Source organism: Asterias rubens, chromosome 17 (assembly GCF_902459465.1).
Source record: "Asterias rubens chromosome 17, eAstRub1.3, whole genome shotgun sequence".
Lineage (NCBI taxonomy): Eukaryota > Metazoa > Echinodermata > Asteroidea > Forcipulatida > Asteriidae > Asterias > Asterias rubens.
Genome location: NC_047078.1, coordinates 1,195,370 through 1,211,125, shown reverse-complemented (window position 1 = coordinate 1,211,125; position 15,756 = coordinate 1,195,370). Strand labels below are relative to the sequence as shown.

Genomic DNA, 15,756 nt, shown 5'->3' with positions numbered 1-15,756 from the left:
TGGCTGCCTGCTTGCGGAAAATACTGGGGGTCACCAGAAGGGACCGACTTCGCAACACAAGAGTACGTGAACTGCTTCACTGCTATAACGATCTTCCAACTTCAATTAGAAAAATAAACTCAAGTATTTTGGGCATGCGAACTGAATGGGCAGTGGCCGATACCCCCAAATTCTCTTAGAAGGCCACACTGCAGGTAACAGACCCAGAGGAAGACCAGGGAAACGATGGCTGGAAGATATCAAGCACTTCTGTGAAGAGGCTGACATATACCATCTGTGGCAGCAGCAGGACACCTAGCAAGGAACAGAGACCTATGGAGACTCGTAGTTGGGAAGCCATCTCTGTGACCTACCTTGGGAGGACGGCTATGATGACGATGATGATGAATTTTACTGCGTCTAGCCCGGTTCATACTTCCTGCGAATGCGAATGCGAATGCGATACGAATGTTGACGTCACAAATTCGCAACGAAAAATTCGCAGCAGGGCAACTTTGTGCAACTCACTTGCGAATATCGCCGCGAAAGGAGGGTTGTGACGTCAAATTCGCTTCGCATTCGCATTCGCATGAAGTATGAACCGGGCTTATCTCCAAATGAAATTAATGTAGGTGAAAGGTGAATATGGACGGGGGATGATGTAATACCGTAGAGGCTATGACGTAGAGCCTGGAAGTGTGACGTCATATGTTCATGCTATGTGTAGGCCCAGTATTTTACTGCTAACTTCAATACAAATACAATTTTTCCTTTGAGATACATTTCGTTCATGTCAACATTTATTTCATTTCAACATCAATCAATACAAAGTGTGTCCAACTCATATTGCCAGTGTATTTTCTTTGACATTTGACCTATGACCCGGAAGTAATAACCAGAAGACTACTCACCGTGACCCATAACATCGGTTCCAACCCCAACTTCCACATTTGTAGCTGTATCGCTCCGTGTAGTAGACCGTTCTAGATCTAGTACTGACGTAGGAGTAGCTTTTGCTGCATTCATTTATTCTGTTTTAATGAACATAAATTGATAAAGAGTAGTAAAATTAATTCGTCAGACAAATTGTGTGGAATGGGTAGTTCTACGCTCAAAGGCACACTATTGGTAATTACTCAAAATAATTATTAGCATAAAACCTTACTTGGTAACGAGTAGTGGGGAGAGGTTGATAGTATATATAATTGTGAGAAACGGCTCTCTCTGAAGTGAAGTAGTTTTCGAGACAGAAGTAATTTTCCACGAATTTGATTTCGAGATCTCAGAATTAGATTTTGAGGTCTCGAAATCAACCATCTAAAAGCACACAACTTCGTGTGACAATGGTGTTTTTTTCTTTCATTATTATCTCGCAACTTCGACGACCGATTGAGCTCAAATTTTCACAAGTTTGTTATTTTATGTATATGTTGAGATACACCAAGTGAGAAGACTGGTCTTTGACAATTAACAATAGCGTCAAGTGTCTTTAACCGTAGCACGGCGTAGCACGAGTAAAAAGCCGGAATCGATATTTTGTCTTATAACACCCCATACATAGGCTTAGACGTCTCGGTACCACGCAGCGCGGAATAGCACCCGGGTTGCTTTTTGTTTCCCGATGTGGAGCCGAGTGGAAATCGAACATTCAGGGGGTCACTGGGGGTCACCGAGGGTGTGATTGTTGTTTTAACAGTATAGCACCGCGTAGCGCCAGTAAAAAGCCGAAGTCAATATTATTAATTTGTCTTATAACACCCCGGTCTTATAACGTCTCGGTACCACGCAGCGCGGAATAGTACCCGGGTTGCTCATGGTATAGTACATTGTTTGCTAATGGGTAATAGTTGACAGTTACCATTAGTGTCCACTGTCTTTAAGCAATTCCCCCAACTAGCGCAGAAATTCGGCGATAAGTAGCATGCAATTGGGCCAAGGTGTGGCACGTGTTCACCCGTGCATTTATGAAACAAAATGGCTTCTAATCGCAAGTTGACGCAACTCTCTCAATACACACTGCTCTGGGACCAATTTCATCAACCTGTTTACCCTTTAAGCAGTTGCCTTGTTGTATGCAGCAGAAAACGTATTTCATCATCATTTCTGAAGTAAGGCGCATATGGACGTTCACCGTTGATTTGCATGGTTTCGTCACAGGTGTGCTTAACGCGGGTAGCCAGCACTTACCTTTGCTTACGGTAAACAGCTTTGTGAAACAAATTCTGCTAAGGGATGCTTCATCATCAGCAGCTTACATGTTTTATGAAATTGTGCACAGGTGTGAACGGCCATAACCGCGCCAAATTCGCTTGACTCGTGGACTACGGGCCTTTACTTACCCCGACTCTGCCACTGGTACCGCGATGCAGAGTACCAGTCCAATGCAGACGGCTACCTGTAGTAGAGAGTTCATGTCCACGGGGCAAGATGAGTGTCCCTTTCTGCCGGGAAGAATGCAATATTTCAGCAATTTTAGAGAAATGGCGGACACAATACTCTCTTTATGCAAAAGAATGAAAGTTCTACTCCTCTGTCCGAGTGGCGGCGGTTTCGCTCCTTTTAGAGTGAAAGTCAATCTGTGTCACTATATTTTTTGAGTGAAATTGGAACGAACTTCACTCTACATCGAGTTAAAGTATCCCGTTTTTCACTCTCAAAGAGTCTTTTACATTAAAAGAGGCGGACAAAAACGAGTGTTTTTTTCCCAATCTTTTACATTAAGGCAGTGGACACTATTGGTAATTACTCAAAATAATTATTGGCATAAAACCTTACTTGGTGACATGTAATGGGGAGAGGTTGATGGTATAAAACATTGTGAGAAACGGCTCCCTCTGAAGTGCCATAGTTTTAGAGAAAGGCGTAATATTCCACGAATTTGATTTCGAGACCTCAGATTTAGAACTTGAGGTCTCGAAACCAACCATCTAAACGCACACAACTTCGTGTGACAAGGGTGTTTTTTTCTTTCATTATTATCTCGCAAGTTCGATGACCGATTGAGCTCAAATTTTCACAGGTTTGTTATTTTATGCATATGTTGAGATGCACCAACTGTGAAGGCTAGTATTTGACAATTACCAATAGTGTCCACTGCCTTTAAAAGAGTATCTGCCACTATTTAGCTTTTCTGTCTGTGTAACACCCTAACCAAACACAGACCTAGGCCTATATGCAAGGGCACAAATCTCCAAGGTGAAGGGAACCTTATAAACATTGTAAACTTCTACTGGCGCATTTTAAGGAAACCAAAACCATGACCAGGGCCCAATTTCATAGAGCTGCTTAAGCACAAAATTTTGCTTAAGCAAAACAATACTTGCTTAGTAAAATCAGATTACCGGCCAAGACTCAACTCAATTGTTATACTAAGTAAACAACAGCTAAATACCAGTCACTAGTCTTGCTCAAGGCAGTCGAATTATTCACTCCAGTAAAAGACCGCCGCTGTATAAAAACCCACCCGTATTCACTGTGCGTAACATCGCACGACACGATGTCCCCATACACTACTATCCGCATGCGGAGGCCTGCACGGCCTCCGCATGCGGTTAGTGGTACGAGTGCGGATGACTTGTGTGCACAGTATTCGTACGATGTGACAGTGTGTATACGGGTGGGTCATGCGGTGTGATTGCACGCACCACGCACAGGGTATACGGGTGGGTTTACAGCGGCGTCTTTTCGGAGCGAATAATGCGACTGCCTTGAGCAAGGCTAACCAGTCACAAACAATGTATATGGCATGAAATTTGGGCTAGTAACATGTGTAAAATAAGCGAGCTATTTTCGTGCTCAAAAGCAATTTTTTTTTGCTTAAGCAGCTCTATGAAATTGGCCCCGGGGGGGGGGGGGGGGCATGGAAGCAATCGCCTCCAATGCCACCGTGAAGTATCAGGCCTGCAAACAGAGAACTCTTATAGTGTCCACCAAAAAGACTAAATGTATAGAGGGTCATCTTTTAGTTAAAGTTTACGTAAAATAAAATAAAAATAAAAATAAAAAGGATGACATTATATAAGTTCATAAGAGCCAAGTTGTTTTTCCCGAGAAACATTTCCCTCTGAAACAGTAGGACTATTCGAATTAAAAAAAATGCAAAAAAGCAACAACAACCAAAGTTAAGGGACTTGTTTTTCTACAGCTTTGTTACGTTTCGTGAAATGATTATGGTTCACACTTTTGTCAGCTCTACCAATCTTGTAAAGTACCTTTTCATTACTAAAACTTACCATAAAATCGTACTTTGTAAAAGACACTATAGAGATTTTGATGTTATAAAACATTTAATATTGTTAGAAACGACCAATTTACCACCCGGACTTTTTGAATCGGACTTCAGACACAAAGCCTTTCTCCTCCATCTGAAATCCTCCATATTCGGTTTTTATACAAACCCGAAGGACGTCTCAAAGCGCTTCCCCTGGTTACCTGTCAATTTAATTCATTCCTTAAACAATCTCAGCTCCCTGGGGGAGTATACAGCCTGCGCAACAAATATTTGCTTCTAAGCTAAAACCAATCACAAGAACTATCTCTGCCCTCCCAGGTACCCATTTACCCATGGGTGGAGAGAAGCAAATACAGTTAAGTGTCTTTCTCAGGGACACACCATTAATGTCACAACCGGGAGTCAAACCCACACTCTGCTGAACAGAAACACCAGAGCATGAGTGTGGTGCTCTTACCCGCTTGGCCACGACATCTCATAAAATGCTAACTTACCTCCGAAGGTGACGCCAATGTACGCTCCTCTGTGCTTGGTTCACTGTCAGGACAATTTTCAACGAATACTTGTACCTAAGATGCAATTAATGTTGAGATGTCTAGAGGTCTGTTCTCGACGTCTTCAGGATGCAGTCTGACTACACGGAAACCGTTCTTGGCTCTTATAGTTCCACCAAACCCTCACATCCGGGAAAAACCTTAGACTTGATTCAAGTCCCTTTCTCGTAAAGAGAGGTACCGCCGTCAAAATGTAGCTATTTTGGTATCACGCAGCAATGTTTACATACGCATAAGTGAATGGATTTACATAGGCCCTTTTCGAAACCACGGCTTTGGCTTTGGCTTTGGATTCGGCTTTAGGCCGTCTGAAGCCCTAAGAACGTTTACGCAAATGCCAAAATAGTCGCGGGGCCAATCTAGCCTGGGCCGAATCTGGAGACGAAGCCGTGGATTCGAAAAGGGCCATTAAAGGAAATTTGAACTGCGGGATCGAAGTCCCTGCACAGGTTTTTGGGCAGTGATCTGATGTTAGGCGATGAGACTGAAAATAAAGGACTCTCACGGGATTGAAACTTGAGTCAAGTCTAACCTCAGTTGTGCACGTCCCTGGAATAAGGAACTCATGACTCGAGTGGATGATAAACTATGTCCTGTTTCAACATCCACACCAAAATTTATAACAATTTAGTTTGTACTCAAACAGTATTGAATTCGGTGTTTTGTGTTTAGATTTTGACAGTTCTTTGTTTACCCGAATACTGTTTTAAGTATCGCAAATCCGGAATCTCTGAGCCAAGTGCAACAATTGAAACCAGGAAGTGATGAGTTGTAACCGATATCTGTCATTAAAAGCAACATTCGGTTTCAGCACCAGGCACCAAGGTTTGCTCAGGGGATTATGTTCACCTCTATGACCCTAGTCTCTTGTCAAGTCGTTCCCATCTAGTATCAATTAGTTGCCAATTCTATGTGTTCGTTCAGCGCCCGGGCCCAATTTCATATTGTTGCTTAAGCACAAACAGAACCTGAGCACAACAAAAGCATGCTTAGAAAGGTTACCAGCCATAGTGACTGTCTGAGACATGGTATTCTGCTGCTTGTTTTTGCTAAGCAGGAAGGTGTTAAAGACAGTGGACACTACTGGTAATTGTCAAAGACCAGTCTTCTCACTTGGTGTATCTCGACATAATATAAAATGACAAACCTGTGAACATTTAAGCTCAATTTAGTCATCGATAATAATGAAAGAAAAAACACCCTTGTCACACGAAGTTGTGTGCTTTCAGATACTTGATTTCGAGACCTCAAACTCTAAATCTGAGGTCTCGAAATCAAATTCGTGGAAAACTACTTCTTTCTCGAAAACTACGTTACTTCAGAGTGAGCCGTTTCTCACAATGTTTTATACTATCAACCTATCTTCATTACTCATTACCAAGTAAGGTTTTATGCTAATAATTATTTTGAGCACTTACCAACAATGTCCACTACCTTTAAGCTGCCCCATCCAATTGGGCCCCGGACGACATCCAATATCCATGTGGTGCGTTTTGCATTTTAGATGGAAAAAACACTCGACGAAAGTCCGACTTGAGTCACGTCTACCGTGACCCAAGTTCAAGTTCCTAGGGGGCTGGCGCCTTGCGTGTATTTGGGTTTTCCCCTTTGGGGTCCCACAAAAACGTCCACAAGTATGTGTACACCGGGGACCTAACCCCTTTGTGAAACAGCTCCCATGTTTCGTACAAACATTACATCTGATGCCTTGCTAAAAATTAATGTGGATTTATTTTGGTGTTCTTGTGAAAGTTACCGTCGTAACAGCTTTTTTGGCAATTTTTAATATCAAGATAGACTTCTGATGAATCGTTCACATGTGATCTTTATTGTATCTTTCTTGTAGTTAAATGTGCGTATAAATTAGTATTGTGTTGAAAACAAAATCTTTACCCTTTTACCTTCAAATTGAACGTTTTCAATTAAACAGAAATTTCCTTAAAATCTTCAGAATAACTCAAACAAGCATGTTCATTGCACCTACTTCATGGTTTGAACTTGATACTGCACTAAGGTTTTAATATGACTCTTTATAATAAACAATAAAGAGGGTTAGGGTTTGGTCACACGAGGCAACTTTTACAGGCAACTTAGAGGCAACCAACTGCAGTGCATGCTACACGGCCACTTTGGTAGCTCACGACTCATTCTTCAAAATGTATGACGATCCCCAAGAAGAAACTTAAGAATGTTCAAATGCCTTCTCTTCATTGAGATTGCCTGAAACTGGTTGCTTGTAAATATTATCTGGTATGAAATGACCCTAGTTTGTGGGGAGGGGGTGCAAAACGGTTGCAATTTTTGTTTTTCGCAAAGTAGCAAAACTACTGTTCTTCATCGTGAAAACGGAAGATGCCAAAGCGCCCACAGGCAGAGTGGGAGCCGGCGATTCGTAAAAACCTTGCTCTGTCTTTTCCTCATCATATTCCCTAAACCATCAGCTCCCTTGGCAGTGTACAGCCTGTGTCTCTAAGTCAATTACAAGAGCCATCTCTGTGTCCTCACATGTACCCGTTTAGAAAAGTTGTTTTGCCCAGGGACACATTCTCTAAATGTAAAGGAGTGAAAATACACTCTTTGAGCCATAATGAGGGACAACTCTTTTTCGAGTGGCCTTCCACTCCTTTGAATTGAAGTTTGCATCTTTTAGTGATTTTTCACTCTGTCCTGGAGTGAAACTCCTCTAAAAGAGTGAAATAACCACCACTCTTTTCAAAGAGCCATATTAGGGACAGCTCGAAATGTAAAGAGCGGTGTTTTTCACTCTTTTACACTATAGAGAGCAAGGTCAGTGCCATGAACGGGATTCGAACCCACACCCTGATGACTTGGCCAATAAAACTTGAGCCAGAGGCCCTATACGTCGCTCAGTTACGCTTAGGGGGTGGGGGCACGATATTTAAAAAGTACAGAGTTGTTTGGTTACTTAAAACTAATTAGATATTACATCAGTTCGTGGTAGTTAATGTTTGCTCCGTTTCGGACGAGGAAAGTCTCGATTCCCTCCACAGCAACGACTCGTTCCGTATCCTCACCATAGAATCGTCTCTCTCACTAAATGTTGGCAAAGAAAAATGGCGCGCTCTGGGATTGTCCTCTCTGTAGTGGACCAATCGCAGCTCGGTGTACGGGTCAGCTGATATGACGTCACCACCGAGTTTAACACTGTGGATTTTGAAGTAGTGTACGTTGATCGGTCGAAGGATGTTCTTGTCGTGGCCCGTGTTTTGTAGGGTGGGTTGTTCTGAACGCCAACAATTGCGTTCAATAATGGAGTCACTATCATGGGTAAAGTTTGGTGGGTGGCCGAAGAACCAGTTTTGAATTCGCACTGATGCCACATTATTGAAAATGATGCTATTGAGGTAGTCTGTTATGTAAGGCTTCTCTTCGTTCATTGGTTGAACGTATTCGTCTACGTCAATCTTAACCATCCAATGAACGTTGTGCTTGTATCTCCAGACGCAGTCATTCTCATGCGCTATTTGGACCTCGAGGTAAGTCTTGTACCTAGACACACTGTGCGCCCATGGAATGATAGTTACGAATCCATTCTCGATGTAGTCGGTTAGACTCTCAGGAAGCGTAGTCTTTGTCTCGAGCTCATTGTCATAGATAAATACATGTTCCACACCGACAAATCGGTGATAGTCTAGCCACTCCGGAATAAAACTATCTGAGTTTTTCACCATTGTGCAAATGGCTAATTTGTAAAGTTTCTCAGGTGACGCTCCGGATGTACATACAGTGAGATTCACGTACGTGGTATTGGCGGCAAGTCGACGTAGGTTAATTTTGAATCGAACACGCCACCGGAACGGCTCCGGGATGGGGCACGTCAAGACGACAACATACTGAGGAAAATGTCCAAAGCTCTGTCGATCCTCTAGGATTTGTTTAGTTTCGCTCATCTGGCCGTCCGAGAACTCACACCGGAACGGACCTTCATGCCACCGGTGTTTCAAGAGTTTCAGACCCACAAAGATAACCTCTCCAGACATAGGATCCGAAAATACCGAATGAAGATCCGGTAGCTCCGGCGACGATAGCTTGTCGCGTAGATAACATGTGTCAGTCGTCGGGGAACCATACATGTAGTAGCTTTCATTTACAACAAGAGTCCGTTTAAAACGCATCACGTCTTGGTAATCCGGTGGGTTCCGAGATATGGAGGCAGGGAGAACAATGTGGTAGATGAAAAATACATAGACGATTCCCACAACACACAGAGAGGCGAAAAACCGGCCTACTGGTACGTTATATGTCGGAACCACCACTAGATGGTGACGTAGGGGTGATTTTCTTGATTGCATTTCCATCTTTAACTGCCAACATTAGATGCACAGAAGCTCATCTGTGAAATGAAAATGACAATGTTTAAAGACTATGTTGACTCACAATATCGTCCCACTATGCAACAGTTGCTTTCGGGACGCTTGGTGGCAGCAGACTAACCAGGTAAAATCCATTGTTCTCGGTAATGTGCGCATGCTTGGAACTACATAAACAATGGAAATTTACCTGGTAAGTCTGCTGCCACCCAGCGTCCCAAAGTCTCCCATTACTAATTACTCAAAAGAATTGTGAGCATAAAAGTTTACTTGGTATTAACGAGCAATGAAAGCTGTTGATGAAACATTGTGAGAAACGGCTCCCTCTGATGTATAACGTAATTCTTGAGAAAGAAAGAGTTAATTTCTCACTTAAAGTCTTTTAATTTTAGACATCTGATGAAAGAACACAAATTTGTGCAACAAGGGTGTTTTTTTTCTGTCACTATTCTCTTGCATGCAACTTTGATGGCCAAATTGAGTCAAAATTTTCACAGATTTGTTACTTTATGCAATGTTTGGATGCACCATGTGAAAATACTGGTATTTGACAATGAAGGCGTCCATTGCTTTAAAGACGAAATGTGTTGACTCACAGTATTCCGGGCCAATATGCAACAGTTGTTTTAAAAAGGGGACATTTTAACAAGGAATGGTGAAATGTCCCACAGAGGTGCGAAAAAATGGCGGCCGCCATTCCCTCGGATAATCAGCTTAACACACACACGTGTAATCCACTTCAAGCATGTTGAACCACATTTTAAGAACTGTATACTTAGTACTTGTGTGAACAACAAACTCCACATGCAAAGAATGCAGAACATGCCCGACAAAGTGATATTATATCCCCGATGCAAATACATAAGATCAAATACATTTTGTGTAGCTGGTATACTATTCATTTTTTGTTTGTAGCTTAAAACAGTTAAGCAATAAAAGTTGTTGGAAATGCACAGAAGACTTTATTTATATATTTTGGATTTTGTGGGGCAGTACAATTGGGACCTTGGAGTGTTTTGATAAAGATTGAAGCTGCCAACCTTAAAGGCTCTAATGGAGGAACACCTTTGGTAATTGTCAAAGACCTGTATTCTCACTCTTTGTATCCCAACATTAAGCATGAAATAACAAATCTGTGAAATGTTTAACTCAATTGGTCATCGAAGTTGTAAGAGAATAATGAAAAAAGAAAACAATTGTTGCACAATTGAATGTGTGTGCCTTCAGACGCTAATAATTATATGCTTATGCATGAAGTCCTTTAATCATTATTTGAGTGAGTAGAAATAACCTATTTCTTAAAAACTAGGTTACTTCAGAAGAGCCGTTTCCACAATGTGCAATACTATCAACAGCTTCCCATTGCTCATTCAAGTAAGTTTTTATGTTAACAATTATTTTGAGTAATTACCAATTTCATTTTATTTATTTATTTTTATTTTAAATCTTCGGACATAATTCTTTGTTGGCAGGGGCCGTCCAGGGTAAGGCAAAAGTTTTAAAAACTGTCATCAAAGCGATGTGCCCTCCCAGACCCCTCCAACAAAAAACATACCTGTTACAAAAATACAGAAAATAAAAGCATGAATTTTAAAAATGTAGACCAATAGTGTCCGGTGCCTAATAATGCACACTTCAGGCGATGGGGTGGGTTTCAACTACAAGGCCCCACAAATGTGTTGTGTATAAACTTGGTCCCAACTGTTTTTATGTGTGACAAGATAAATGTTCACAAGGAAATGGGATTTCCGCTGGTAAACAAGGAAATATTATATATCAAGGAATCTTATGATCAAAATGGTCTTATGATCAAGTTAAGATGGCAAGATAAGATAAGAAATTATCAAATTGAAAATATTATCCCACACAAAAGGGGAAAAGTGGAATGCCCTTTAACTGCCCTACAGTCATAGACAAAAATGTATTTTGTAGAATAATAAAGCAATAACTCTGAATAATGTCATGTCACGCAGGACATTTTTAAGGCAACGTGTAGGCAAACAATAGCACTGCATGTAAAATGCACTTTGGTTGTAAAACATACATTTCTCATGATATTGGAATATATATGTGGATGTTTCATCATCTTGGAGATTGCCTGAAACTGGTTGCCTTTAAATTGCCTATGACATAAAGCCTTTTGAGAAAACAAACATTTTATCACGAAAAGTCATAGGCCTCATCTGATTTTGCGGTACACCATTTTAGATTACACCATATTAAAGATGTATATACAGTGATTATGAAGACAATCAAAGTATACTAATCAAAGCCTTAACTTAAAGGCAGTGGTCACTATTGGTAATTACTCAAAATAATTATCATCAAAAAACCTTTCTTGATTAATAGCAACGGGGAGATGTTGATAGTATAACACATTGTGAGAAACAGCTCCCACAGAAGTGACGTTGTTTTCGAGAAAGAAGTAATTTTCCACGAATTTGATTTCGAGACTTCAAGTTTAGATATTTGAGGTCTTGAAATCAAGCATCAGAAAGCACACAACTTCGTGTGACAAGGGTGTCTTTTTTCTTTCATTATTATCTCGCAACGACCGATGAAGCTCAAATTTTCACAGAGTTGTTATTTTCTGCATATGTTGAGATACACCAACTGTGAAGGCTAGTCTTTGACAATTACCAATAGTGTCCACTGTCTTTAACACACCACCGGCTTATTGCAGAACCAACACAACTCCTTGTTTACAGTCACATGGGTTCTACATTGGTATGTTTTATTGGTATGTATTTTTTATCAACAACATTATCACATTGTGATCAAAGGGTCAAATTACATGACAATTTTTAGATAAAAACATCAGAGTATAAGACGACAAGAGACGGCCCCTTTCTGTGTCTTTCTGAGCCGCAAAGTGGTCAATATTGAATTTCGATCCGGATGCTGCGTTGTTTGACTGAGACTACAGCTACGGCTAGATCAGTGCGTCTGACAGTATACACCTTTTATAATATTTATGCATGAGGTACGTCACAATGCTGATCCAAAACGAGGCGATGGGCGCAGCCACTGCAAGTGATGGGGAAAGTGCGCCCATAGCCTCATTTTGGGTAAGAATTATGACGTCATGCATAAATATTAAGAGAGGCGTATTGATCAATAGGCCGACGTGCGCGATCTAGCCGTAGCTGTAGCCGAAGTCGCTGTTTCGGACGCAGATTTAGGGTTTATACTGAACCCAAATATGGGTCAGACCCAAATGGATGGGTCAGACTCAATGATCTTGATTCATGCATGGAGGTGGAATTCTACCCCCATGATTCATCCAAGGAGGTAGAATGTAGGTTTCAACTCGACGTTTCGATCAGCATGCTCTGATCGTCTTCTGGAGAAAGCTAAACTTGTGTATCTGGGTATACTCCTTTCTCTATGGTACAACCATGCATAAAGATCTCGTTTATTGATGAGTGGTTTGGTCTCAACGTTTCGATTAGTATAATATTCTGCTCGTCTTTAGGAGGTGATGATGGGTATGCATCGACATACTTCACAATGACTCCACAAAATAAATTTGTTATGAACAAACACTTGCTTCAAGGTTGGTTCCCAATTGGTGAGCAGAAAGAACTTTCCTCAGCAAATTAATTCACTTTAAGCGAAAAAATAGTTATAGTTAATTTTCTAGTCGCAAAACGCACTTTAGGTGATTTTGTCTTGTATTCCTGTTTAAAGACACTAGCCAATATTATTGGATTGTCCAGTCTTCTCACTCGGTGTATCTCAACATTTTATGCATACAAATTTGAGCTCAATTGGTCATCGAAGTTGCGAGATTTGTGGAAGTGTGCCTTTTTTCACCATAGAGGTAGATTTCTACCTCCGTGATTGTTCTCTGAATGTGAACAATTATAAAAGTTTTATTAAATATTGATTTCAAATCCTCATTATTTTATATTAGATACAGACAAACTGTCGAACCGTGTCCCTTTATTTTCGGTAATGGAGGCCTCCCGGTTGTAGGGTCAAACAGGGTGTGGTGGTTGATGTGTTGCACAATGTGGTCCAGAGTTAAAATATTTCACCTTTTTTGCCCTTTTCTAAAACTTACCCCGTCATTTCTCTTGAATCTGTCACTGAAGCCGGTGAAGATGACTGTCCTTTCCTCATCGCAGACTGCATGAAGTCTTGTAACATTGCGCGGGAAATGAAAACCTCATCGCGAATAAAATCACCAAGAAAAAAAAAGGGGGGCCAATGGCTGTCGAGCTTCCCCTCATCATAAGGCAGCAAGTTTTAACTTAACATGACTTCTTTAGCAAAGACTAACAAGTTGCTGTTAAGTATTGACTGTTCGTTTCAGACGACTGTTTTATGATGTAAAACCCCCCAATTGAATGGTCTGCATGGGCCCCTTGAACGGGGCGTTGAAAAACAGCTGATTCCGTTATAAATTCAGCATCAGGGTGAATGTATTATATTATCCGCATAATGGCTAATTATAAAACAAAAATAATTTCAAATTTGAGGAACACTCGACCATTGAGTAACAATTTTGGTTTTTATCTTATTAGCACTGTATCTCAGACTTTCCCGAGTTCTGTGAACAAGTCACACGACCCTTGCGATTCGATAGAGCAGTGTCTAACCATCATGGTTTTATCATCGTGGTATTACCATGGTCTTACCGACAATAGACAAGCCGGTAACTTTTGAGGCGGTTCGGAACATTGGTGACACACTCCCTGGGGCCGTACCTACGTAACTGATGCACTTGGCATGAAATAGCCGTATAGACAACAACAAAACAAAAGCTGTTTACAAAGGGCGAATGGGCGAGCACTGTACAGTTCCTGTGACGTGCATAATGTTTTAAGTTTAATGAAGCCACAGTTGGTTTGTTTAGCTCAATAGTCAATATCTTCATCTGCTCATAGCGTTTACGTGATAAGATCATGCGATAACTTCGTGCTATACAAAGAACCTTGGTTTCCAAAGTTATTTTGCAAACTTGCAAATGAGAAGTAATACTTCCAATGTTCTTAGAATGCATCTTCGAGCATGGAGGCAATGCTTCAAGCAATGTGTATGTATTCGTAGCCCCATATCCCGTGAATGAAGTGGGATTTTAGTAAAACAAAATACAGTTGGGATCGTCCTGAGTTTTCCAAAAAGAGGATGAGGGCCCTTTACGTAGTTACAAGTTCTTAACAGACAGTGTAGTTAAATAAGAAATGCACATACATTTTGTATTTTCTTTAACAAAAAATTTAAAAAAGGATGCGGCCTAAAAAATTTTTTAAAAAGTACTATCGAGGGCAGGGAGGGGACGATTAACGGGTTGTTTATTCCCCCTTCTACCACATCACAGCACAGAGGAAGGTATAATGTTTGCCGATGTTTGCCCTGTCGGCCTACACCAGTGAAATCACAGAGCAACAGGTAGCCTATGGGTTTACTACATCACAGCTCCTCCTTTGAAGAGTCAAAGAAGAACACATTAAATCCAGAGATTGCATGCACTTTCATGATGAAGAAAGGGCTCATCTCAAAAAAGTTCATACTTTCACAATCATGAAATCACCATAACCCACACAAAAATTCCTTTATGGAAGATGCCACACTCGTACCCCCCCCCCCCCCCCCATTTGCCTGCAAATGTTACAGGGTCTTTAAATTACCATTTCTCCGTGGTTATCGTCGAGTAAACACCATGTAAACATGAAGTTGCGATATTGACTCGGAGACAATTTGACTCACAAAACGGCCCAGCATGATTATATAGGTATCGGCTATAGTTTTGAGTACCTGGTGTGTGACGTCATCGGAGGACTGGGTCTATGGGTGCGTTCGTTTAGCTTCCCTGGGTCGACCCCGGTGTGTGACGGTTTTTTTTTCTTTCTAGGACGAACGTGAGTTATTATCTGCACGCGTTTGTCCTGGGAAAAAAAAACCGCCACACACCGGGATCGACCTGGGGAAGCTAAACGAACGCACCCATTAATCCGTGAGGTGGAAATCCACCACGTGTTCGATCCGTCGTCCCTTGATTACCCGTTAGGCTGAACCTTTTGACCCTGAGTCACTGCTGGCGTTAGATTGATCTGACCAGCACTGTATGATGGAAATTCCACCTTAAATTTTGTACTGGGGGAACAACATATGTTTTTGTTCTTTTACCACCCGGCAAACTCTTTGAAAAGTCTGAATTCAGATGTCTAGAAATTGTATTTATCCCTAGTCCTGTCATAGTTCACTATCCATTATAACATCAGTAGGCCTAGTCTATAATACTACCTAAATTAGTTTGTAGGCTCACCTTTTTGCCTTTTTACCTGAGCTTTTGGGAATTGTGGAAAGCAATAATTAAATATTTCGTAATAAAAACAAAGTTAATTCTAATTTACACTTCGGGCTGCCGGACCCTGCCTGGTTTTGATTTTTTTTTTCTGCGCATCAGCATGGCATCCTCAAAAAAAAAAATCATTTTTTTTGTTTTAAGGACTCCCTCTTTTAATCGATTAAGAGAAGAAACTGACATCGAAGAGAATTACCGGGTACGGCTGTGGTAGCAATTTCGTGCAGAAAGCGCGGCCGGGGTGGGGTCCCCCACGTGTCGAAATACTTATTCGAAACTGTGTGCAGTTATAACACTCTCAGGTCATAGGTTGAAAGTTGTTGACCATCCCCCCCCCCCCCCCACCCA

At 41.2% G+C, this 15,756-nt stretch overlaps 1 protein-coding gene and 1 long non-coding RNA gene across 2 annotated transcripts; both read right to left on the bottom strand.

Moving 5' to 3' along the window:
• Window positions 1-922: 922 nt before the first annotated feature.
• Window positions 923-4,944, bottom strand: LOC117301277. Its single transcript, XR_004520277.1, has 3 exons — window positions 4,705-4,944; window positions 2,319-2,420; window positions 923-1,010 (listed from the first exon to the last, which is right to left on the bottom strand). It is a non-coding gene; the product is annotated as an uncharacterized LOC117301277 (long non-coding RNA).
• A 2,768-nt stretch (window positions 4,945-7,712) lies between these two features.
• On the bottom strand, window positions 7,713-9,083 carry LOC117301684. Its single transcript, XM_033785713.1, has one exon. It carries the CDS (start codon window positions 9,081-9,083, stop codon window positions 7,713-7,715), a length of 1,371 nt encoding a protein of 456 aa, XP_033641604.1.
• Window positions 9,084-15,756: the final 6,673 nt, after the last annotated feature.